The 26,290-nt window shown below is 38.5% G+C and overlaps 1 protein-coding gene across 1 annotated transcript in view; it reads right to left on the bottom strand.

Annotated features, from left to right (window-relative positions):
• The window catches only part of FBN2 (fibrillin 2), a 183,068-nt gene that overhangs the window by 13,307 nt on the left and 143,471 nt on the right, over positions 1-26,290 (bottom strand). The window contains exons 40-56 of the mRNA XM_075488433.1: positions 25,306-25,431; positions 24,592-24,744; positions 19,717-19,785; positions 19,065-19,190; positions 18,118-18,243; positions 17,713-17,838; positions 15,708-15,824; positions 13,643-13,771; positions 13,210-13,329; positions 9,702-9,827; positions 9,313-9,465; positions 8,670-8,735; positions 8,255-8,380; positions 8,029-8,148; positions 6,626-6,748; positions 6,078-6,209; positions 5,294-5,419 (exon numbers count right to left, since the gene is read on the bottom strand). Coding sequence (XP_075344548.1) covers positions 5,294-5,419; positions 6,078-6,209; positions 6,626-6,748; positions 8,029-8,148; positions 8,255-8,380; positions 8,670-8,735; positions 9,313-9,465; positions 9,702-9,827; positions 13,210-13,329; positions 13,643-13,771; positions 15,708-15,824; positions 17,713-17,838; positions 18,118-18,243; positions 19,065-19,190; positions 19,717-19,785; positions 24,592-24,744; positions 25,306-25,431 — 2,064 coding nt within the window. The remainder of the gene's footprint in view (positions 1-5,293; positions 5,420-6,077; positions 6,210-6,625; positions 6,749-8,028; positions 8,149-8,254; positions 8,381-8,669; positions 8,736-9,312; positions 9,466-9,701; positions 9,828-13,209; positions 13,330-13,642; positions 13,772-15,707; positions 15,825-17,712; positions 17,839-18,117; positions 18,244-19,064; positions 19,191-19,716; positions 19,786-24,591; positions 24,745-25,305; positions 25,432-26,290) is intronic.

The raw sequence follows: 26,290 nt of genomic DNA, 5'->3' as shown, positions 1-26,290 counted from the left end.
ATATGTCCCTTTCTAATTCTGTTTTCCTTAATTTTTAAACCTTTTGGTTAATACCTGTCAATCATGAAAGAGGAGCAAAACTTCCGAGTCATTAAGCTCCTAGAAGTCTCCTTCAAACAGGCAGCTGAGGAGAGCAGAGATCCCAGCTTCCAGTGCTAATGGAAACTCTAAATTTGGCAGAGATGGTATCTTCTAAATAGGCTATGTCACCTGTCGTATTTGTTAATTAAAATGGAGACATTGGCAACTATGGTTTGACAGATGCTTATGTTTTTAAATGAAATATTTTATTTTTTTCTCTTAAAGCTGAAAGTTAAAATCCTTCAGATCCCTCAGAATGTGTGTATGTATCAACACCCAGCTGACCTTCTCTTTTACAAGTATGAGGAGTAGATCTGTACATTTCCTACATGAATCAGGTAAAATGCGAACTTTGGCTTTAGGCAAAACTTACTTTGGGTGCCCAGTAATTTAACTGTTTACATCAAATAAATCACAGAATCACAGAATCGTATAGGTTGGAAAAGACCTTTAAGATCATCGAGTCCAACCATAAACCTAACACTACCAAGACCACCACTATACCGTGTCCCTAAGCACCTCATCCAAACGTCTTTTAAATACCTCCAGGGATGGCAACTCTACCACTTCCCTGGGCAGCCTGTTCCAATGCTTGACAACCCTTTCAGTGAAGAAAAATTTCCTAATATCCAGTCTAAACCTCCCCTGGCTCAACTTGAGGCCATTTCCTCTCATCCTATCACTTGTTACCTGGGAGAAGAGACCGACCCCCACCTCTCTACAACCTCCTTTCAGGTACTTGTAGAGAGCGATAAGGTCTCCCCTCAGCCTCCTTTTCTCCAGGCTAAACAACCCCAGTTCCCTCAGCCGCTCCTCATCAGACTTCTGCTCCAGACCCTTCACCAGCTTCGTTGCCCTTCTCTGGACATGCTCCAGCACCTCAATGTCTCTCTTGTAGTGAGGGGCCCAAAACTGAACACAGTATTGGAGGTGTGGCCTCACCAGTGCCGAGTACAGGGGGACGATCACTTCCCTAGTCCTGCTGGCCACACTATTTTTGATACAAGCCAGGACGCCATTGGCTTTCTTGGCCACCTGGGCACACTGCTGGCTCATATTCAGGCGGCTGTCAACCAACACTCCCAGGTCCTTCTCTGCCCGGCAGCTTTCCAGCCACTCTTCCCCAAGCCTGTAGCGTTGCATGGGGTTGCTGTGGCCCAAGTGCAGGACCTTGCACTTGGCCTTGTTAAACCTCATACAATTGACCTCAGACCATTCATCCAGCCCAGGTCCCTCTGTAGAGCCTTCCTCCCCTCAAGCAGATCAACATTCCCACACAACTTGGTGTCATCTGCAAACTGACTGAGGGTGCACTCGATCCCTTTGTCCAGATCATTGATAAAGATGTTAAACAGAACTGGCCCCAGCACAGAGCCCTGGGGAACACCACTTGTGACCGGCTGCCAACTGGAGTAAACACCATTCACCACCACCCTTTGGGCCCGGCCATCCAGCCAGTTCTTTACCCAGCGAAGAGTACACCCGTCCAAGCCATGAGCAGCCAGTTTCTCCAGGAGAATGCTGTGGGAAACCGTGTCAAAGGCTTTACTGAAGTCTAGGTAGACAACATCCACAGCCTTTCCCTCATCCACTAGGCGGGTCACCTTGTCGTAGAAGGAGATCAGGTTGGTCAAGCAGGACCTGCCTTTCCTGAACCCATGCTGGCTGGGCTTGATCCCTTGGTTATCCTCTACATGCCGTCTGATGGCACTCAGGATGATCTGCTCCATCAGCTTCCCTGGTACCAAGGTCAGGCTGACAGGCCTGTAGTTCCCCGGGTCCTCCTTCCAGCCCTTCTTGAAGATGGGTGTCACATTAGCTAATCTCCAGTCAGCAGGGACCTCCCCAGTTAGCCAGGACTGCTGGTAAATGATGGAAAGGGGCTTGGTGAGCACATCTGCCTGTTCCTTCAGTACTCTTGGGTGGACCTCATCAGGCCCCATAGACTTGTGAGTGTCTAAGTGGTGCAGCAGGTCACTAACCATTTCCCCCTGGATTATGGGGGCTCCATTCTGGTTCCCGTCCCTATCTTCCAACTCCAGGGGCTGGGTACCCAGAGAACAATTGGCCCTACTGTTAAATACTGAGGCAAAGAAGGCATTAAGTACCTCAGCCTTTTCCTCATCCTTGGTCACTGTGTTCCCTCCCCCATCTACTAGGGGCTGGAGATTCTCCTTAGCTCTCCTTTTGCTGCTAATGTATTTGAAGAAGTATTTTTTGTTGTCTTTTACAGAAGTAGCCAGATTCAGCTCTAGCTCAGCTTTGGCCCTTCTAATTTTCTCCCTGCACAGCCTTGCTACACCTTTGTAGTCCTCCTGAGTTGCCCGCCCCTTCTTCCAGAGGTCGTAGACTCTCCTCTTTTTCCTGAGATCGAGCCAGAGCTCTCTATTCAGCCAGGCCGGTCTTCTTCCCCGCCAGCTCGTCTTTCAGCACCTGGGGACAGCCCGCTCTTGTGCCTTTAGGACTTCCTCCTTAAAGAATGTCCAGCCTTCCTGGACTCCTTTGCCTGTAAGGGCTGCCTCCCAGGGGACTCTCTCGACCAGTCTCCTAAACAGGCCGAAGTCCACCCTCCGGAAGTCTAAGGTGGCAGTTTTGCTGACCCCCCTTGCCGCTTCTCCACGTATCAAAAACTCTATCATTTCGTGATCACTCTGCCCAAGACAGCCTCCAACCATCACATGGCTCACAAGTCCTTCTCTGTTCGTGAACAAGAGGTCCAGCGGGGCACCTTCCCTAGTTGGGTCACTCACCAGCTGTGTCAGGAAGTTATCTGCCACACACTCTAGGAACCTCCTAGACTGTTTCCTCTCTGCTGTATTGTATTTCCAGCAGACATCTGGCAGGTTGAAGTCCCCCAGAAGAACAAGGGCTAGCGGTCGTGAGGCTTCTCCCAGCTGCTTATAGAATAGTTCATCTGTCTCCTCATCCTGGTTGGGTGGTCTGTAACAGACTCCCACCACAATATCTGCCTTGTTGGCCTTCCCCCTGATTCTTACCCATAGACGCTCCACCCTATCATCACCATCATCGAGCTCTAAACTATCCAGACGCTCCCTGACATATAGGGCTACCCCACCACCTCTCCTGCCTCGCCTGTCCCTCCTGAAGAGTTTATAGCCATCCATCGCCGCACTCCAGTTGTGCGAGTCATCCCACCACGTTTCTGTGATGGCAACCATATCATAGTTTTCCTGGTGTACAATGGCTTCCAACTCCTCCTGCTTGTTGCCCATGCTGCGTGCATTGGTGTAGAGGCACTTCAGCTGGGCTGTTGTCCATGTTTCCTTCATAGAAGAACACCCCTTGTGTGCTTTGAGGCGTTTCACTGGCATTTCCCTCTTGGCTCCTACTGCCTCAGTATCCCCTAGCTGAACTCTGCTCGACTTCGGCTGTGCCCCAGCGTACCCCGCACATCTCGGGGACACAGGCCGAGTGCCCTCGCTGGCACCCGCTCCCTCTAACCGTGGCACATCGTCCCTCAGCTTCCCTCAGGCAAGCCTGATATTATCCCCCTCCCCCTTCGAGTCTAGTTTAAAGCTCTGTCGATGAGCCCCACAAATTCCTGAGCAAAGATTCTCTTTCCCCTTTGAGAAAGATGAATCCCATCAGACGCCAGCAAACTCAGTGCTGTGTAGGCCATCCCGTTGTCGAAAAAACCAAATCCATGGCGATGACACCAGCCACGGAGCCATGCGTTAGTAGACTGGGTGTCTCTGTTCCTTCTGGTGTTGCTGCCCACAACTGGAAGGAGAGAGGAGAAAATAACCTGTGCTCCAGAGTCCCTTACTAGCCGTCCCAAGGCCCTGAAGTCTCTTTTGATCGCCCTAGGACTTCGTGTTGCAGCAAATAAAGCTGTCCTCACTGAAAGTGTCAGTTGTGTGAGACAGCACGTTTGCTGTAGTAATTTGCAAGACTCAGCAGATTTCTGTTCTCCTAGATAGGTATATTGTGCAGGTCTTTATGCACATTACAACTTCAAGAACATATAATGCTTTGTCCCCAGTTTGAGATGTGGAATAAATTTTAATGTGAACAGAATATAAAGGTTTGCACAATATATTTAAAATCATGTAATCTAAGACTTGATGTTTGTGCTTTAGTTCTGAAGAAATACTTTGTTTCTGCCACTAATTTTTCATTGTAATTTCTGACCCATGAAACCCTAAAGGAAATGCATCAATGAGCAAACTAATCCAAAGCATAGTTTTCAGAAAATAGTAAGAAAATCATGTATTAAATATAAGAAAGCAATAATGACCTCCAAGCAGGGTATTTCCTTGGCATTAATGACTGGCTGGGTTAATAGACTGCAGCATCTTCTTCCCATCTGGTCTTAATCCTTAGGAAATACCCTACACTTCCAATGTTATTGCTTTGCCATGAAGTCAGCACACTACTGATGACAATTTACAGGGAGGTGGTTTTATAGTACTTACATAAGATAATATACGAGTATTTTTAATGCAAGAATCTACAAGTATTTTTGGTGCAAGAATACTAATAAATACTCATACAGTTTCAGTATTGTGAAACACTTTGAAGTACCTACACTTGAACACTGATCATGAAAAAGTAAGGTTTTGCAGTTCTGTTTGATTTCTAAAAAGGGAACAAATAATTTTACAGTGGAAATGACAAATCTGAACATATTGAAAAGGAAATACAGTTTGATGAATATAAAACCCTTCATCAGCATTTAACGTGCAGGCCTGCCTCAAAACTTTTTACTATATCTTGCAATTTTTCGGTGAAATCCTAGTATTTTGTATTCATAATCACTGTCTGAATTAAAGGTACAGAAAATTCAGATGCCTAGTTGCAGTATTGTGGTGCTTACTATTGTGTTCTGAATATGCAAACATTTAATTTTGCTCTGCATCCCAGTTTTTGATCTTTCTAAGGTAACTAAATTCTGCTTCTTTAAAAATACCTTTATTTTGTCTGGATAGTGTTGCTCAGCACCATATTTAGGTCCTTTGGAATTTAGACACTTCTATGTGAGGCCCCTGATTGCTAGACTAAGCTGACATTCTCAAGATGCTCCTCATTCCTACCCTTATTTAATATCACATCATTGTTTAAGTAATAAGGATCATTATTTAATTTCTGTAAATGACAGCTGTTCTGTAAATGAGAACTCAGAAGCCTAATTTACATTCTGCATCCATTATACATCAATGTAAGATGAAATGTATACAAAGGAGGCATTTACCAAGACATTCAATGCCTGATGGACTTGACAGGAATCCTTCATTACATTCACATCGGTAGCTCCCAATAACATTCATGCAACGACCATTTTCACAGATACCGGGCTTGGTGCGGCATTCATTTTCATCTTTACAAAAATATAGGAAAAAAAATTTTAAAAATTTTTACAAGACAATATATCAGACTCATAGAATGAATTAATTATTCTGCATAATATTTGCAAAATATTTGCAAGAAGTGGAAAATCAACAACTGATTAAGCCTGGAAAGGACTTTCCTAATAACACTATCCTATTCCATTCCTTATGTCTTGCATCCTAGGATGAAAGCTTAAATCCTTGTATGTTTTTTGCAACTTATAACAAGAAGCAGGAAACACTTGCAGCGGAGCAAGTTCTAGTCATAACTTTTACCTGGCAATTAACATTTAAATAAAATTGGAATACATGCATGATTTGAGTAACAAATTTTCACTTTGTAATCATTAAGAGTCTCTGAATACGTTTGACCTCTTTGCAATCAGTCACATTTCAGTCCACACATGATTTCCCTGAAACAGTTTATAATCTTAGTATTTTCTTCCATAGCTAATGGCACAGATACTGTAAGGAACTGCACACCTTTACAGATGCTTAAAATAAAACCTCAGAGAAACCTCAGGTGATTTAAAGGCAGCATTACATGGCAAAAAAGTTTCTAGTTTACTATATACATACAGAGAGAATTTTTCATGTGTTTGCTTGTTTGTATTTCAGTAGATGTCTTCTTCCCTTTCTAAACTTTACCTGTGCAGCCTTCTCCATCAGGTCTCCGGGTCATTCCAGGAGGACAAATGCACATGAAGGTACCAATCAAATTTTTGCACATCATGCCTCTTGATTCACAGTCATGGAGACCTTCAGCACACTCATCTAGATCTGGAAAAAATGTATTTTGTGTTTGAACTTCCCTCTAGTAGCTTCAGTTACTGAAGCAACTAGCACTTTCTCAAGAAAAAGGACATACAGACTTCCCTAACTGAAGAAAAATCTGAGCGCTATGCTTAATTGCAGTTGTCTTAATCTTTGTGAGCTGTATCATCTTGTCACGTTAAAGATGAACCTCACCATTGTGACTCTCTTGGCTTTACAATCCCCATCAGGGGGTACACTAGATAACAAAAACACTAGATACTGGTCTTACATGAGTTCTGAAAGAGTAAATCATCATCTGCTGGGCTGTTTGCTACATTCCTCTGAGAGGATGAATGCAAGATGCACAGAAATATATGGATTATGCTTTGGCCAGTGCAGGGTGATGGAAGTTGGGGAAAAGTTTATACGTCCGTCATTACCTTTGCACATCTTTTGGTCTTCTCTTAGTTCATAGCCGACTGGACATGTGCATTCGTAGAAACCATAAGTGTTGATACAACGAAAAGCACACAGCAAGGGATTTTGAGCACACTCATTTATATCTGAACAGAAAGGAACAAAATAATCATTCTCCACTAAGTTTTAAAACAATCACCAAAAAGGTTTTCTTATACGTGTGCTTCTCTTGTCAGCTCAAAAGTATCAGAAATGTAATTCAAACCAGAAACTTGTGGATGTTTGGTTTTGATTAGCCAGAGAAAATTGAACAAAGCTCTGCTTAAATAAAATGGCATAATATATATGGAACTACTTGAGCTTAGAATGGCAAGTTGGGACAGGTCTATTTCAGATTTTTATTATATGATCATTTTTTAATGTATTTTTATGTGATGAGAGATACTAGCTTTTTTCCCAACTCCAAAAAAATGAATTCTTGCTTCAGAAAGCAAACTAATTACGATTCATAAAATACAAAATTTGTAAGAAGCATCCTGATCAGCATCTGATGAGAGCAGAATGGTTGTACACAAATCCCACACTATGAAATAAAGGTAGTTAATGGTAATAATGGTACTTAATGGAAAATAAAAGGTACTTAATGAAACTAATAAGGGATTAGTTTAAAACAGTTGAAAGAAAATACTTCTCTAAGTAGTGAGAGTAGTGACATTCTGGATCTTGCTGCCACAAGAGGCTGCGGAGGCAGATGGTATCAGCAGATTCAAGACTGTACTGTACAGATTCTTGGACAACAGATCCATAACTGGATACTAAACCCACTCTGCAGGGATACATTCCCAGTTTACATCATATTTTCCCTGTATCCTCACCTCTTGTATTAGAGAAAGTAAGCTGCAGAAAGTTGTTAGTCATGCTTGTATGCTGAATTAGCATTTTGACTGTAAAGGATGAAATAATGGACCAGATGGTCCAGTGGTCTGACTTCAGTTTATTATGTTCAGCATAACTCACTTGTTACTGTAACGGTGATGAGTGGGTCAGTTCATAACCGCTCTGCCTCAATTATGAAAAACGCTCTGCAAATTCAGGCATTTTTGCTACGGTTAGCTATACAGTGTATGAGGATATTTTGAGGGCTCAACAGTTACTGTTCCCCACCCTGTCCCCATCGTCCCCCACCCCTTCCAAAAACCAGCTGAATAATGTAACACACCATGACATACAGTTTGGGAAATCCTGTGATAAACTAAAAATACTGCTTAAATCAGTTCAGGACTTCTTCTTCAATGACATATTTCAAGCAGAGAAATTTTTTTTCCTCCTAGTTATTATGGCACCAAAGGCCTGGTTAATAAAGTAATTTGAATACTGAGGACTGGACAAAAACTAAAGGAAAAAAAAATAAAAGAGGACAAGTTACCTTCACAATTCATCATTGGGCCTGGCTCAAATCCTTCATGACAGTTGCACTCAAAACTGCCGATCATGTTAGTGCATGTACCATTTCCACATGGGTTGCCAATTGAACATTCATCAGTATCTGTAAATAATGAATAAATGCAAACTGAAGAGAACTGGGACACGTTTCAAACTGTGTTTTAAATTCAAGTGTTACAATTCTTATAATTTATGAAATATGGACACACCGATGCAATGTACTCCAGTGTAATCTAAGTTGTATCCCATGGGGCACTCACAGCGGAATGATCCATCAGTATTGATGCAGTGACCATTTGAGCAAATCCCTGGGCTTTCAAGGCATTCATTGACATCTAAAAAGCAGGAATATATTAGCAACCACTTAGCTGATGCATTTCTGTATCAAGTCTTAAAAAAGCGTTTTAAAAAACCTAAGTGCCCTATTCTGTTTGTCTCTAGCGATGCAATTTCAGAGGTAATCTTTTAACTATTATTTCATAATGGTCCACATTTATTAAAGGTCAGCCTCTTGTCACCTGGGGCTGTGGGGAGTAAGCCATCACATACTATAATATCCAAGTCTAGTTTTAATTATAAATAGTTTGGGGTTTTTTTTAAATTATCAGGACAAAGAATACCTACCTTCACGTGTATCATCAATTCCAGGAATAGTTCCATGACCATATGGACACAGGTCCTGAAAAGCAACTGTAGAAGTATGTTTTTTTAAAAAAAAGAATGAGTGAGAGAGAGGACCATGACAGATGGTTAAAGCCATCCAAAAATCTTCTGTATCACACTTTTCGAAACTGTCAACTGTTTCAATGACAGTCATTACTCTGTCTTGCCAGATGCAAAAGTAACACTGTCTCTAGGTCAGGGAAGCAGGACTAGAACTCATTGAGCTTCTGCATGCCCGTGCTTGGTGCCTTCCCCTTTCTGTACTTGGAGAAAACCAAGAACTAAAAACTGTCGATTACTTCAGGGATTCTTGGCACAGTCCCATTTTGCTCTTCTCTTTTGTCTAAAGCAGGCTAGATCTACAGATGAAGGATTCTAGTTCATTTCTCTACAAAGCAAAACCAACAACTCAGTATTTCTCTGTTTCTGTGGTTTCTTCTATTTAATTTTGTTCCTTTTGTTGACCTGAAAATGGTTCTAGAAAAGGCTTTGAAAAGACAATGCCAAAAAGATCTCTCCTCCTAATGATCAAAAAGGTACAACACAAATGTGCTCTTCCTTTTCTCCCACCTAAAAAGGCTTTATTTTAAATCTTGATGTGTACCTTCTTCTTCCTTTGGACAGAGCTCACAAGGATCACCCCATCCTTCTCCTGGCATTTTACTGCAGCAACACTTTGCCTTTGTGGTGTTGAAAGCCTTTGGCACTGAGCATTTCCCATTCTCAAAGTTAGTGAAACAGAAGCTCTGGCGAGTATCTAAAAAAGAAAATACAGTTATGTGGAGCTAGCACCTCCTACCTGGTTAGATGATGACTGTCTAGCCCTGAAAGGATAACATTAGGCCTGTATTTTTCATACTATTTTGAAAGCACTTTCCAACCCTCATAAGGGCATAGTTTGGAAGGGACCTGCAGAGGTCCCTTTTAACTCATTCTACAGAGTATCTGTTATGTGTTAGAATAAGTTATTACATTCCTTAATCATTAACTTACCAAAACATCTCCGTCCATTATCAGACAGCACAAAACCTGTAGGACAGATGCACTGGAAACCTCCTGGAGTGTTCGTACAAGAGCCAAAGAGACAGATGTTGGGATCCTCGTTACACTCATTAATATCTGTAAATTAAAGGAGAAGAGGTTCACCGTAACCCCATTGGCTGTGAATTCCTTGGTTAAGAAAGATTATTTATTTATTTAACTTCAGCAGGAGGTGTTCCTCCAATAAAGCACCCAAGAGATAAAGCAGCCTGAAGGTTCCACTAACTCTTTCAAATTAGAGCGTTTCACTGGCATGCACTTCCCTCTCCAAATACCATTCTCTGTTCTTTGTCATATTTATAATATAAACATTAAATAAATGCTTTCAGCCTGAAACAGAGAAGATCTGTTTCTGATAAGAAAAATATTTTTCTGTAAACATAAAACATCCAAAGATGAATTTTTAAAAATCTGTATGTTGGGGGTTCTTGCAATTAAAGGTGGGCTTTTTTCATGTTGATTGACTGATTCTTGAACTGAAACTATAGCTAGTTATTAGCAGAGGGAGGTCTGTGATTACATTTATATATTCAGATTTATATTTACCAGTCTTCCACAGCCACTCTTGCTATGTTATTTACAATTTTTTCCTACTCAGTTGAACAATTTAGAATATATTGCTACGACTACTTAAATGTGAGATTTAAATTTTTTGAAATAGAGATCTTTTTATAATTATTAAAAACTTAAACCAAAAGAGTACTTAATATAAACACCAAGTGCCTGTAAAATTGTGCAGCTCAAACAGCATCAGGCTGCGTATCCTGCATCTATATAGACAACAGATAAAGTAAGAAAAGTAATACATTAATAGTTCTTTAATTTTTCCTATCTGTTATTTTAAACTATATTTTAATTTATTCTAGTCTGCAAATACTGACAGAAGAGATAAGCCTCACTGCTAAAGTACTTTGAAAAGGTGATTATAATTTAATAAATTCTGAAGTGTATTTTAATAGTCTTCAAAGCAATACTGCCAGTACCACCCCTCCTGAGTCTTTCAGTATGGGATATTACCTATTACAGAGACCTATGGCTGTACAAGCGTTCTACAATAATATCCATGTTGATCTTAATCAAAGTGTAGGCAGGAATAGGTATTCTCCATGAAGTAAGCTTCATGGATGTTGAGTCACAAATTTGTAGCGCCATTGTTCCTGATATTTGTTGGACTCTCTGTTATACTGAATCTTAGAAAGCTGACCTGTATTTAGCAGATAAGGAAACAATGGAAATACAGTCTTTATCACTAGGAAAATATAAGTGGAGTGATGGAAGAAGTCAGGTAGGAATAGATTCTGAGACGTTACTTCTGAAAAATGAGTAAATGATGTTACTTCTGAGAAGAAGATTCTTGAGTCCCATTTTCAGAAGTTACCGTTAGGTATAGCACATGAACAAATCACTGTAGCATAACCTGGCATATGACCAAACTCTGCAGTAGCTTCCCATGGACAGGCTCTTACTATGTGAAGCATTTTAAGTCAGCTTACTTCAGTGAAAAAAAGCTAATTAATTTCCCAGTTAGTGTGGCAGTTGCTAATATACAAAGCTCAGCAATTCAGCTGCATTAATGGGATGGAAAAACTGCTCTTCTGAAGTTCTGATTATTACTGTAATGAATGGCTTGGGACTAGTGGAGGAAACTCTTTTTGTGGCCATGATGAACAAGTGACTAGCCAAGACTGTGGAAGCAAACAAGTCCTCTCCCCTTCATTCCCATAAAATGAAAGGAAATGTATTAAATGGGTAGGTGAAAACTAAGAATTTTTCTGTGGCTCCCATCTGTTTTGGTTTCTCCTGCATATAATCACCCTGAGCTCAAAAAGTAATCTAGCCATTGCCAACCTTCACATTACAGACAGAAGTAATGAATTCTCAGAAAGCGGTTTGCATATAAGATCAGTAGAAGTAATGGGGAACGTATGTTGCAAGAGCTGTCATAATATTAATCAAAATATGAGTACAATCACACGTGATTATCTAGGCATTTTCTAGGAACTTTAGCTGCAAATTTTCTGGACACATGGCAGAATGAAGAAAAAGGATGCAATTAAGTCCTTTTTACTCAGTTTGGGCAAAAATCTGTTTGGCAGTCATTGATGCTGTCAAAAACATCAAGAGGTTCCGTCAGGATACTAAAGTGGCCATAAACATTGATATTCCTGGAAAACGAAAAGTTTTCATTTTAAATTCATGATTTTACAACTGTAGGTGATTTGAATTCATCTCAAACATAATTGCCAATATGGAAACAGCAGCTGCCAAAAGAAACCATGAAGTTGGCAGGCAAACTGAATATGGTGGCATGATACAAAAGGATGAGAGAACGTTGGGGCTTAGAAAATACATCCTATTGTTCAAGACAAAAAATCAAAAAGGTTCCTGTGATCCAGTTCCTGCAGCCGTACAGATTAGGTGGCTATAGGCCAAATCTTTATGTCCTCGCCAGTGTTTTCTGCAGTCCATACAAGGACAAGCTGCTCATTTATTATTGGGAGTTATTTGGATGAATGTGTGTCTGGGGTGTCATGCCAGCTAACTTCAGTCATTTAAGCTGAAAACCAGGCTTCTTAATATAGTCACAGTGGAGAGACAGGTGCTTACTCTGTCCTCTGATCACGCAGAAACCTAAGGCTTCCAGGTTAGCTACCTAAAACTAGTTGGGTGCACCTTCCTTGCCAGGTGCCCCACACAGTTAATTTAAATGCCCAATAAATTCACAGTAGTCCTGTGCTTTGCTCTGCTGGAAAAAGGAGTTGTAACTTGGATTTATTTCTCATTCTCTGCCACACCAAATCTTAATTCATTGTGTGACATTCAGCTCCTGAATAACTTTCAAGGCTTTAAATGAGACTTATATGAACAAACGGGAACATGCAAACTGATGAAAGGTCTGTTATACTCTCTTCCTCCTCCTGTGAATCTCAGCACTTGAGAGACATTATACGAAACATGAAATCAGAAAACAGTTGTTAGAAGAAACCAGTTTAAGCAATTGTTCCCATATGCTCCACAATTTTATCAAGATTTTTAAAAATCACAGCCCTCTAAAACCAGAAGCTTAGTTCATGCATTGATTGCCAAGAATTACCTTTCTGTGGACACTCTGTAAATCCAGTACACAGGTTGGTTTATTTTATGAATTATGTTTTAAAAAGAAAAGTGAATGAAAGATAAATTACCATTTTTTTTGAAAAGTAAATATTTTTGTTTGCATTAATGAAGAAGTTAATGTACAAAATATAGTACAATACAGTACAAAATATCTTGCATTCCAATTTTAGTTTAAAAAACCTAAAGTAGGTTTTTTCCTACTTACTTATTCCCTGTCACCATGATTTTAAGTCAGGCAACATTCACAAACAGTAGGGTATAAAAATACTTTCCACCAAATTAGAACCAGATACTTTTTCTAATTTTTAAATTGTTCAGAAGCAACAATTACAACTTGCCTTACCAATACAACTTTCACTTTTTACTTCATATCCTGGTGGACAGATGCATCTGAATGATCCTTCCAAATTTTGACAGGTACCAGGAGAGCATGAACCAGGTAGCGCCACACACTCGTTAGTGTCTTTGGAGAGTAGATGGAATCAAGAAAGGTTTAGAATCATGCAATTCTTACAATAACAAAGCAGGCTTATTCATTAAAAACACTGTAGGATTCTTTTCTAATTTTCTTTTTCTAAAGCATTTAAATGCTTGAAGATCAACAACTGTTCCAAAACCCAGTTACTTCTATTCTGTTTTCATTAGATTCACTGTCTTTTTTTTTTTTTTTTATACTTAGATACTCAGACTGTGGTGCTTCCCTCCAGATGGGAGCTAATAGTTTGATTATTTCAGCTCATCAGTACTTTAACATCTCCATGTGGTATCATACATACCAATGCAATTCTTGCCATCCAGAGTAAGTTCATATCCTTCATTACATAAACATTTGAAGGAACCAATTTCATTGAAACACTGTCCGTTTCTGCACACCTGACCAAAGAAGGAACTGCACTCATCAATATCTGTTAGAAAACCAAAATAAAGCCCCAGAAGCAAGAGTTAAGTCCCAGCATAATATACACAGTACGTTATAAACACACTCAAGTTGCAATATGTATTTCTGTGGAATAGGCAAATCTTGCAGCAACAAGGGAACAGCTAACAGCTAGTGGAAAGTAACTCTCACTCAAGTGCATTAAGGTATATGTTCTATTTAAACAACACTCTTTTTTTATAGGTATTATAATTTTCAAACTTGCAGCATTACCTCAGCTACTGCATCTGGAGACATTCAATTACTGCCAAGTGACTGTATGATACTAACTCCAGACACAGAAGAGAAAATGTTACATGGAGTGTTCTGGATTTTATCTCGATTTATATGCGCTCGAGTTTCCTCCTAAAACCTGCCTTGCCATTTTCGAATTTTGGAATATGCCATTTGCTTTGCGCAGGATGATTTTCTCCTTCATAACAGTTCTGAAAATGAGGTTTGAAAATGCTTATTAGTTTGTAGAGTTACTTTAATAATGCAGACTTAAAAGAGCACTTCATAAGGAAAAATACAGATGAGAAAGTGTCAGAATACATGAAAGGGACATTGGATAAGCATCATGGTGTAAGAACAACTTACACTTCACTGTTTTACAATACTTGAATTTGAATGATGAAGACTAACATCAGTTTTACTGAAGAGGTCTTCTTCAGAAGCATTAAGTACCAACTCCTGAAACAGATGTACCTTCTGCTTCAGCCAGTACAGCCGTGCCTGTGTTACTAGTTTATTCCATAGCACATTTCTTCTGTGTTGCAGTTCTACAAGCAGAAATACCTCCAAAGTATTATATTGGGATGGGCTAAATTGGCTTTGAATGACTGGGATAGTCTGGAAGAAAGCCCTGAGGCTCTCCAAGCTGTCAAGAGGAGTGCTAACAAAAAGCCAAGTCTCTGAGTCAGCTTGGGCTCCTTGGCCTCCTTGAAGGCACAGCCTGGAGCAGAGGCACTGGATGCTCCTGGCAGTAGATTGGCGGCTATACTGCCAAGGGAAAGAACCTCCTTGGCAAACAGTGCCATTCTTTGGCAGCAGACTCTTCTTACTTGAACAAGTTCTTAATTTTCTCTTTCCTGGACAAGGAGAGGCTTTAAAATACTTATTTAAGATGTTTTAATTCTCTCCTGAACCAGAAAGGAACCAGTAGACTTTGTTCTGTCTTCCTTCTGTAGCAAGAAGGAATGTAAAGCCTTCCTCTCTTTTGGCTTACTCTCTGCACAAGGGAGAGGATCTCCAGAGACTTACAAGCCTGTTCCTCAGCCCATGAAGATTTTAGTTGCTTTATCACAAGTATCCAGGCATTTAAATCGTCCAAAACCATCAGATATTCTGGTGTCCTGTGCTTTAGGGAATAGGAAATAGCAATGCAATAAACTCTGTATAAGCAGAGTTCACCTTAGGAGAGCAGATTTGGTAGATTAGTTGTACTGGCTTTCTTACTGCTGGTCTGCTTCCTCTTTCACACTGTGTGCAAGTGCCAAGTAACGTGGTGAAATAAAGAAATAATTTAACATTCGTGAGGCAACACTGGTGGTGTGATGTAATATATTCCTAATCCGAGTGGTGCCTATGGACTGTGCCAGTAGTCAAGGACATGTGCTGTAACTACCCAGGAAATCTAGTGGAGGTGAGGGCTGCATTAAAATGTCAGTGAACTGTAAGGTTGCCCCAGTGGTCCAGAGATTTAGGGTTTACATTATCTCAAGCTGGCCAGTAAAAAATTTTTAATTAGTTTAAAAATTATAGTAATGATTAACCTCTAGGTCCAGTAACAGTATCAGTTACCGTACTCAATTAACTTTCTTAGCACCCTGACCTGTCTTCTGTGAGAGTTTTAACTATATACCATCCTCCTTGGCATACCAAGCCAGCAGCAATGAAAATAAAGTTTGGATTACATCACCTACCCATACAATCATTATTATGAGTTAATTCAAATCCTGGATAACACAGGCAGTTATATGATCCAACCGTGTTTTTACAAGTTCCATTTCCACACGGATGGCGTTCACATTCATCAACATCTGCAAAGAGAAACAAAACTGTATGTGGGAACTGATTTACCCAGGTATGTGTTAGTGAGTTATCTCTGCACAGTGACAATATTCTAAACCTCAGTCTCTCCTTTCATCTGTCACATTTTCTGTTTACACTACTGATTTTTACAGCTTCTTGGTACAGACAGGAAGATGTTACATGATGCATTTTTAATATGTATTTTAAAATAAAAGATACTTTTACATGCAAAGAGAAAAGTAAGTTCATGTGCAGTATCTCAAAGCATTCTGTCCTTTTATTTTCCATACTAACATTTCTTAATTTCTTAATGTAGATCAGAACTAGTGATCAGAACTTAGTACAAAGGATTGAGCATGACAGCCCTGGAACTATCTCAAATTTTATATACATATTCTACTCTTAAGCCCATGAAAGCCTGTTGAAAATGCTCTATAAAGGAGTTTTGTGTCATTGTTCACAAATCCATTTACACATGTAAATATATTATGTCAATACTACATCCAGAATTATAACGACTGCTTACAAACTTGTGCAAACATCCATTTTTAAAAGGCACTAAAATTCAATGTTTCTTGCTGTGTGTTTCAGTAATTTCTGGAGTTTCATGGGGATTTGGAAGGTATTTAGATCTTGTTCTCCTAGTTCTTGTGGACTTTGTGAAACATTTTATTTATTTACAGAAGGTAAACATTTTGATTATGGATCATTTCTATAACCTATCATTGTCTAGATTTGTATTTCATACTACGAAATTTTTAGAACTAGTTTTAGAATTAGAATCATAGAATAGTTTGGGTTGGAAGGGACCTTTACAGGTCATCTAGTCCAACCCCCCTGCAATGAACAGGGACATCTTCAAGTAGATCAGGTTGCTCAGAGCCCCGTCCAACCTGACCTTGAATGTTTCCAGGGATGGGGCATCTACCACCTCCCTGGGCAACCTGTTCCAGTGTTTCACCACCCTCATTGTAAAAAATGTCTTCCTTATATCTAGTCTAAATCTACTCTCTTTAGTTTTTTTAAGTTACTTATTAATTATTTAAGTTACTATTTTGAGTAACCAGGCTCTCAAAATTTTGCATTGTTAACACAAGTCACTTTCCCAAATAACCTCCTCAGATGGTTTGACAAATGTGATTTAGTCCAAATATGAGAAGACTCAAGGCATATATGAGTATGTAATACAATGTGAATAGGTTTTAAATGTCTGTTTAAAGTTGAAATTGGAACACGCCTATGTTATAGAAGATAATGAACTTCTCTATAGCTTAGAACTGACATTTAGATGATCATTATTTCAAAAATCAAAATCATTTTTTGGCTATTTTTCTCAAAGAGAACCAAATTCACATACGTGTCACCTTTTCTTTTTAAAACCCTGTAGAACTGATTATGAAACACTAAAAGAACAATAAAAACACTCTTTGCAATCTTCTTATTTCTTGTATCATCTCTATCATGTCATCATTATAACACAAAATGAGTATAGATTTAAGTTACATTAAACGTGGGATTCTGTGTTTTAAATGAAATATAAACTCAATAAATTTCTAAATAATTAAACGTCTTTTTGATCTCCAAACTCTATCACTATGTGATTTCTCCTAGAAACATCTCTGTCAAATAAGCCACTATGATGCATTTTTGTGAAAATGGCGTTCATATATTCTTCAGTAACATGGAGCTATCTGAGAATACTGTGATTTTTTTCCTTAAACTAATATACCCACTCCAAGGACAACTTCACATACTTTATTCACAAAAATCCAAGAATGTATGAATCAGTCTTTTAATGTCAGTATAATCTCCTCAAAAATTTAGACTCATCTCCTCCCCCTTAAAAAAACAAAACAAAACAAACAAACCACACACAAAAGCATTTTCTTTCCATACCCATGCACATAGTCTGGTCTTGGGATGCCTTAAAACCATTGTGACATATGCACTGGTAACTTCCTTGCATGTCCACACATAAACCATGACTGCAAACATTAGGAATTTCCAGACATTCATTGCGATCTATAACAAAAATATAAAACAGATGGTACACATTATTGACTTTTATTATTCATTCATTTTACACAAACATGTTTTTACAATCTGTTATTATTATTAAAACCAGACTCAAAATTATCTGCAACTAAACTTGAATCGTAACAAAACTTCATTTTATAGGAACTTCTTGCCTATACACCTCAAGGTCAAAACTACTGTTAGGATTTGGAGAGAATCATACGCATACCATTGATTAGGTACAAACAGATTCAAACAGATGAGGAAAGTCAACTGATTTCTTACCAACACAGGCACCATTGGGTGAAAGTTTAAAACCAGCAGCACATTCACAGCGGTAACTACCAGGACTGTTGATACAGTCTGCATTTCTCTGACAGAGATTGTCTCCATTGCTGCACTCGTCAATATCTGAAATACCAAGAGTCATGGTTCAGACATCAGAAACCACAAGATAGTTACTTCTGCCTAGAATTTAGACTGTATTGTCCGTCTTGTGCAAGATGAACCTTTTGTCCTCAACAAAGCATGAATATTCTGACCTTCAGCCTCCTGTGCCGTAAAGGCAAAAGAAAAGCAAAATCAATACAATTTCATCCATAACACACTTTTTGGATGAAGGAGGATCCTACGAATCCAACTTACTACACATCGAAGTGGCTTTGCAATTTTAAACGTCTCCCTAAAGAAATTAGTTTTTGTATTAAAAATGTTCCTCTTTGCCTTTGAACTGAAACAGTAAGTGGCACAGTTTGTTAGCTTTTTAAGGCACACTTGTCAGCACAAGACCCTTGAATACCAATGACAAAACTCCTATTGACTTTAGGACACACAAAATTTCACTATTGGGTTCTATGAGTATCTCTACCTATAAAACTGCAGAAGTACAGCCACAAGATGGAAAAAATAAAGGAAGCTTTTCTTTGAGAAGTTTTACAAACAAGAATTAAATTTCCTCCCTGAAATAAAATAAAATTAAATCAAAGCATTTCATTTACTTCTTATTTAGGAGTCAATGAACTGCTTGATACAAAACTATTACAAATTTTATTAAGTGCATGTCCATATGTATTAAAGACAAACACATCACAAACTGATTTATAGACCTGAGCCCTACAAAAAAGTTCACAGTCTCTTAGATTTTGAAAAACATGGGAATTAAATGTTCCCCTTCCCTTTAAGATAAGCATGCTTATGGGGGCTAAGTTGAAAATAATGTAATTCCAAATCACCTTCACAGACCAAGAGCAGATCATTGTAGCTGAATCCAGTGGGGCATTCACAGCGGAAGCTGCCAATCTGATTGATGCAAACACCATTTGCACAGATTCCTGGGATTTCCTTACATTCATCAATGTCTGAAAGTGAGATGAGCTAGTCAAAGTACAGTACTTCATGGCTTTATGTACTGGTTGGATTCTCAGTTTCACTGTGCTTAAAACTGAGTTGAGAAGTTCCTTTTAGTCTACAGAAATTGTATACAGGATATAAATCTAAACATATGCTCATTATGAGAGAAAATAAACAATGTGAAGTTCAGGAAGTGATCAAAACAGAGTAGTACTAAATATTAGACAATATGCAAAACAATTACAAATGTGCAGGTAAATTTTTGAAGCCAAAACCTTTTATCTTACCAATTAAAACTCAAAACCATGAACTACGATGGAGGGTAAGGAAAAGATTATAACAAAATGTAGAAATAAAAAAATATAAATCAGAAATACTTTACACAAAAATTAGTCTCATAATTTATGTCACCTTTGTAACTCCACAATGAAATTAGAATTTTATTATATGAAATGTTCATTTTGGTACCATTATGCAGCTGCAACAACCTTATGCAAAACAATTTTTGGTTAAAATAAGTTTAGTGAAACTTACCAACAGCTTTTCCAGTATGAATGTCAAAAGTGAAGCCAGGAATATTCCCGCATATGTTCTTGAATTCAGCTAGAGCAAAACAGAGAATAATGCATTTTTAGTGACTATTTATAAATCTCCCAAGAATTACTTGTAGTCTCCTTAGCTTTTCAAGAGCTAATACAAGCCAAATCTACTCAGAAGAGCCATTGCCTTCTGTGCAAATGGTATTGAAGATTCAGATTGCCAATAAATGAATGCAAATTGAAACACTACTTCATACTTCTCTTTTCTCAAATCTTTGCAGATTTTCGCACATGAGTAAATGTGTGGTTTGAGAACGCAGCACTTCAGTTTTTGTTTGAAATAGAACTCCTTAACTTACCTTTTAAGGTTTAGTCCTGCTTTCTGGACATCTGTAGAGAGAATCTGCAGCAACAGTTTCAGATAGGAGAAATAAATGTAACTTACTAGAACCTAGCCTTCTTTGATGATACTATCTCTGTTCCTTTCTGCAGAGGTTACTGCAGCTAGCTTAAACGGTACGGCAGAATGGACACTCTGCTTTAAAAAAAGACGCTCCAAAAAAGAGCATTGTTTTAGTATGCTCATTTTATATCTCTTTTCCAGAGCAACTTGATGATGGGAAATGTACAGTATGAAGTATAAAATCAATGAACCCATGTTTTTCCAGGCAAGGTGTATGAAGTTGAGTGGATTTGCAACATAGAGAGAAAAACTTCCAGCATGGAACCTATTAACTATTCCAGGATGTAAGAAATAATTAATTCTTTAAAAAAAGTATTTCTTATAAAGCATATATGCTGGCATGAGATTTTACTGGTAAAACAGTGCTTTCCAGAAAAAAAGGTATTACACATTTACAGTACATTGATACATTTTGATCTAGATAAAAATATGAAAAATGACAGGCCTACAACTAACTATGTCAAATTTGTAAAATACTGACTACCAGTAGAATTGCGTACTGAAAGCCCACTTGTTTGAGGTGAGCAAAATAATTCCCATGTGAAGACACAACCAGGTTGAATGATCAGTTTGCTTTAAATGTGTGCTTGCAAACAATAACCATACAGCTGCTATTCAGCATCTTTTTTGATCATATTGGCATTCACATTCTCCACAAAAAGAGTAAGTATCTTTCAATATTAAGTTCTCAAACTGTTGTTAAGGAAAAATTCCAAAGCATGAGGTAGATATTTGTACATTCAGGACATTAAGCCGAGGTACAATATCCTTCTAAAGAATGTGGATAAAATTTACAAAAATGTCCCATTGACATAAAATTCAAAGGGGTTCTGGAAGTGTAGTATCTGGAGACTTCCATGACTGCTTAGTCCACTGTTCGTGCTGCTGAGGACCTACAGGAAGCCTATTATCTGTCCCATGAGAGGAAGCGTATGGAGTCTACCTTTAACTCTCCTCTAAACCTGAAACGCAGACAAATTATTAGGCACCTCTTCTAGCACCAGAAAAAGAGAAAGGAGACCCTTCTGTTTTCCTGTGAGTAGTGATCTTTAATCTAGAGTGGTGATAGTTTATTTCTCTACTAGATGTAGTTTGAGTTCATTGGTAATAAGTGATAAAAGGTGCCTAGATAAAACTTAACTAGCTGTAGTTTGAGTTCATTGGCAATCATCGATATCTAGCTGCCTAGATAAAACTAAAAAAACTCAGGTGCCTGTTTAGTACAAACACATTTTATTGTTTAATTGACTTTGCCCCAAGTTTACTGCTACTAAACCCATATCTCTGGTGCTGCATCATTTGTGATGCTACTGTCAAGAATGTATTACTTTCATTCCAAGTGCTTTATCCTGGTGACATAAGGGAAATAGCAGCTAATTTAGGAAAGACTTTCCCCCACAAGCAGTAAAGAGGAGGAAAATGGTACTGAAAAGAAAAAACAGCGTCTTCCTTTTCTTTCTTAAGTAGGAGGAGGGAGAGTGAAGGAATGTTCCTAGCAGTCATGAATGGAAGATGGAAATAAGCTCGTGAGAGGAAATACATGTTTGCTATCACAGAGAGCTCATAAAATTCTCTCCCATAGCCATTTATCTCAGTGCCATAAAATTGTCATCATGATGACAACATGATGAGAAAAATACAGCAAAGTACTAGCAGAGATTCATGCAGTTAATATTCTTGGATGGAAGAAAGAATTCTTTTAAATGGGTAAGACTGAAGTTCTCAAAACTTTCTGCAGCTTTTAAAGACTTGTTAAGACAACTCCACTTAGTCTGCAAGCAGTTAGGGGGTTAAAATATTTCCTGAAATACTTTAATATTGCCTTTTTAGCTCTTCTAAATGCCTTTACTGTATTTGGAGACATGGTTGAACCTTTTTCACCATGAAAAGAGATTGCATGAGGGATCAAACACAAATTTCAAGTGTAAATGGTTGAATAGCTGCACTTATGTGGTATAATCAGTTGTTCTGAAATCTGGGTTGGGGCTACACATAACAGACAGGGGTTATGATACACTGACCTTAACCAGTTTGCTAGACTGAGCCCAGTAGCTCATTAAGAGCATTATTCTGCTCCGATGAGAATTATATTATTCCTCTAAATGAACTTCACATGCCAATGCATTTGCATTATTTTTTCCTTCGTGAACAGAGCTCTTTCTTCCTTTTCATTTATTTATGCTTAACAATCAATCTCTGTTGGATGACTTTAGGTAGTAAAGACTGTATTGCTTGGTTCTACACATTATACACATCACAACCATTACCACACAGACTTTAATCAGAAATAATAATTCTTGTTTGTTTGTTTTTTCACACAAAGAAGTGTAAAAAGTTGCTTCACTGCCTAGAGGTAACCAAGTATTTACAGAACTCTTTCATGGTTTGATCATTTCAGGAGTGCTTGATCTCAGAGTTTTCTTCCTGTTACATGATAGATCTTTTTGTCCTAAAAAATAATATAGTGGTAAGTATATGGGTTTCTGAAATATTTTTTAAGTCATTGATGCAAAGTCAAGCTTTCAGAAAGTAAATCTCTGGCGTGTTTGTGTATGGATAATTTGACACTGTGTATAAAGGCATTATCATACAGTCCTTACCTAATTATATGCTCTTTTTCTACAGAGTACAAACTGAAAAAAATGTGGAAAAACTCTATTAAATGGAATGCATGGAACATGTAAGTAGCATAACACAGACTGAAAGAAGGCCTGCAACCCTCAGAGCCTCTTCTTCATCCTCCCAGACCTGATGTGTTACGCGTTATCACAGGAGTAGGTTATAATTGACCATGGCGACAGGGTAGTGAACACAAGGCCCTCTTTTTATCTAGTATGTGTGTGTCACAGGTTTACTGACAGCAGTAAATGGCATAAAGCTCCTTGCAGAAAAGAACTGTTTTCTAACCCTCAAATCTTATACATGTTAATATAAAAGAGCAGAAAATCGCTGGATGGTAAAACACTGTGGCAGGGACCTCTATGGCCTACTATCCTGTACTGGAAGAATAACCTCAGTAGGCATTAAGTAGCCTTTAAACTATAGGACAGAAGAAAGAAGAAAATGCTGAAGTTCAGGTATACTGGATCCTATTTGGCTTATACAGTAAATAATGAGGAATGTTTGAATGTGACAAAAGTACTTTGCCAAATCTCATTCTGAGGAATGATTACAATTATTCACAAATGTAAGAATCTTTTAATGAAGGCCAGGTGCTACTGTCAGCTTTCCAAGTTGGTGATTCTCCCACCAATGATTTTTCTGAGTTGAGCTTTTAGGAGTGTTTTGTTCCAGGCAAGGAACTCCATAAAGACTAACTGAAAAAAACCTGTACCTTATTATTTTCACCTCCCTTTATAGAAGGGAATTTTTACTTCCCTTTACAATGCCCTGCTTACTGAGCTTTTGCAAATTCACCACCTTTAACAGAGAAAATGTTAAAGCAACCGAGAGGATCATGCTCAGATGTGAGACATAAGTGAAAAATCTAGAAAGGCAATACACTTAGTAATGAAACCCAATCTTTTTGTTCTGACAGATTAGGACTGCCAGGATAAATGTATCCCCAACTATGCAGTAACTATCCTAAATAAATTACCCTATAAGACAGACCAGACAGCAGGCATCTCTTGCCAACCAGTATCTTCAACCCCAGTATTATTGCCCGATGACTGCTTTTCCAGGAACCTCAAAGTGACAGCTTTAGAGATGGGAGTTCTGTAATCACGCATTCAGAAAACTTGCTTATGCCTACTGCACCACTCTGGTGGGTCTTACCTACACAAACATAGATTTTTGACATAAATCTAAATAACTGAAAGTAATTCTAAGTCCATACAAGACCTCTGAAAGCCTTGGTATTTGTTAGAAAGAAAGAATAAAACAACCACAGCATACTCATTTTACAGAGCTCCATCACCAAAAAAAAAGTCTAAACAATTAAATCTACCTACAGATACCTGTCTTACAAACATCCTTTTAGCTACAGGGCTGACATACTCCTGCTGCTGATGGGAAGGTCAGTCTGTACTTTCCAGGCCTTTTTATTCATCCCAGCGACACCTGACAGTAGTTTGTTCCCTTGCCCTTGCCTTCAGGGGCAGCTGAGAGGAAAAATACACATGTTCTTCCTGAATTTTTTTTTTCATTCTTCAAACTATTCAATCTGTATCTTTCCACTCAATATGGAGTGATACTTCTTCCACTTAAAAGTATGGAAGAAATACCTATTCTTGTTTAGCACACCAAGACTTAATCCAGTCAGTGACAGGATGGCAAGGTATTGTCACTCTGCTTTGGGAGTACAGCAAAGGTTTTTTGGGGCTGAAATGTTAACTTTAGCTAATAGGTCAAAGGAGCAGATGAGCAAAGAAAGTAACAAAATGGGATGGTTATAGTAGGCTTTACCTGTTCCTGGAGTTGGACATGGTTCACAAGGTTTGTTCCAGGCTTTCCCAACGTTGTATGTGCAGCAACACATCCTTTTTGTCACATTGAAGGGCAGTTCATTCTCACAGGAGGTTCCGTTATAGCTTCTGTAGCAAAAGCTTTTCCTCATGTCTAGAGGTGAGAAAAGAATCACTTACGAAGCAACCAACAAACTAACTGAAGTAAATATCAACCCCCTACCAACCTAGACAGTGGTTCATTAACTCTGTCTTCTGAATGCAACCCAAGCGTATGCATGGATGCATTTAAAAATAATTTAAGGATTGAAGTAATCTACAGTCTTTGTTTTAGACTTACCTAAAATTTGACATATTTTCAGTTTTCATTCAAAGACACAAAGGGGAAAAAGAAAAATTCCCAAGAAATCAGAAACACACTGTAGACGCTCATTAGACCCATTTGTATAGTAAACTGTACCATTTGGAAAAGACTAGTGAGAATAAAAAAAGATTTCTGAGTTTTGTTAAGGAACAAGAGCACTTCAACACTGCACGTCAGTCATTGAGATTTCTTTCCTGGCTATATGACATAACTGTCTAGGAGTTAAAGGTAGGAAAAAGCAATACAAGGCTTTAGAACTGGCCTCATCTAAAAGGGAATTCTAAGCAGAGAGTCTAGCCCCAAACCAGTCTGATATTCAGACAGTTCTAATAAAGGTGATATTTTGCATACCCATGCAGTTATGTCCTCCGTTCACCTGCATATATTCAGGTGGGCAAATGCAGGTGTAGTTCCCCAAGGTATTGTAGCAGGTGCCAGGACCACAGACACCAGGATGTGCAACACACTCATCAATATCTAGAGACCAAGCAAAAACACAACAATTAACAAGGGAAAAGAGGACCAAGTCCTAGCAAATGTTTCTGAGAAATATGACCATAATAAACCATGCTAAGATAACAAAAATGTTTCATTTAAAGGGTAGCTTGGAAAGTACAGCTCAGATTTGGGTTAAGTAGCTACTGTGACAGCTGCTGAAAAGTAATATTTTTAACCTCTATTAAGTCCAGCCAGTGAAGTGCAAGAGAACACCCTAAATAAATTCAAAGTTGTTGAATTTACCACTGAAACTGGAGCACCTTGTGCCCCATCACCTCCACAGAAGATATTCACACCCTCTTCTCACAGGAATGTTACTGTCACTTTTCAGTTCTGTTAATGTATTCACTACTTTACTGAGAAATGACCTTTTAAATACGCTATTTAGAAACAGGCAAGCTGAATAATCACATAGTCTTGCTGCTCTAACTTTGGATCTTCTTATTTAAGGCATTTGGGGTGTAAGCCTTTTTTGCCCATACAATTTCGATTTCAAACCCAGTTTGGTCAGTTTTCTTCACCTGAGCTTAGCAAAGCCTCAGGATTCACAGGCTCTGTTTTGAAAGGAGACGATTTTTTTTTTTCTCACAAAGTGAATGAAGAAGGGGAAGCTGAGCTAAAACACTCCAAACTAAGAAAAAACATGAAAGTTTCTTTACATTTTTGGTCTATTTACAATTTTTGGATCTAACACTTATGACAAATCTCAAACACAAAAGGAAGACCAATATTAACTTCACGTTGTGTAAATTAAAGTGCTACTCTGAAATACTGTGAAGAGGACACCTTTTCTCACTTAAAATATAGAGAGCCTAGTGAAACTAGCAGGAGATACAAG

This window comes from Mycteria americana, chromosome Z, assembly GCF_035582795.1.
Source record: "Mycteria americana isolate JAX WOST 10 ecotype Jacksonville Zoo and Gardens chromosome Z, USCA_MyAme_1.0, whole genome shotgun sequence".
In the NCBI taxonomy this organism is placed as follows: Eukaryota; Metazoa; Chordata; class Aves; order Ciconiiformes; family Ciconiidae; genus Mycteria; species Mycteria americana.
Note: the sequence above shows the minus strand (reverse complement) of the source record. Positions and strands in the feature narration are given on the sequence as shown.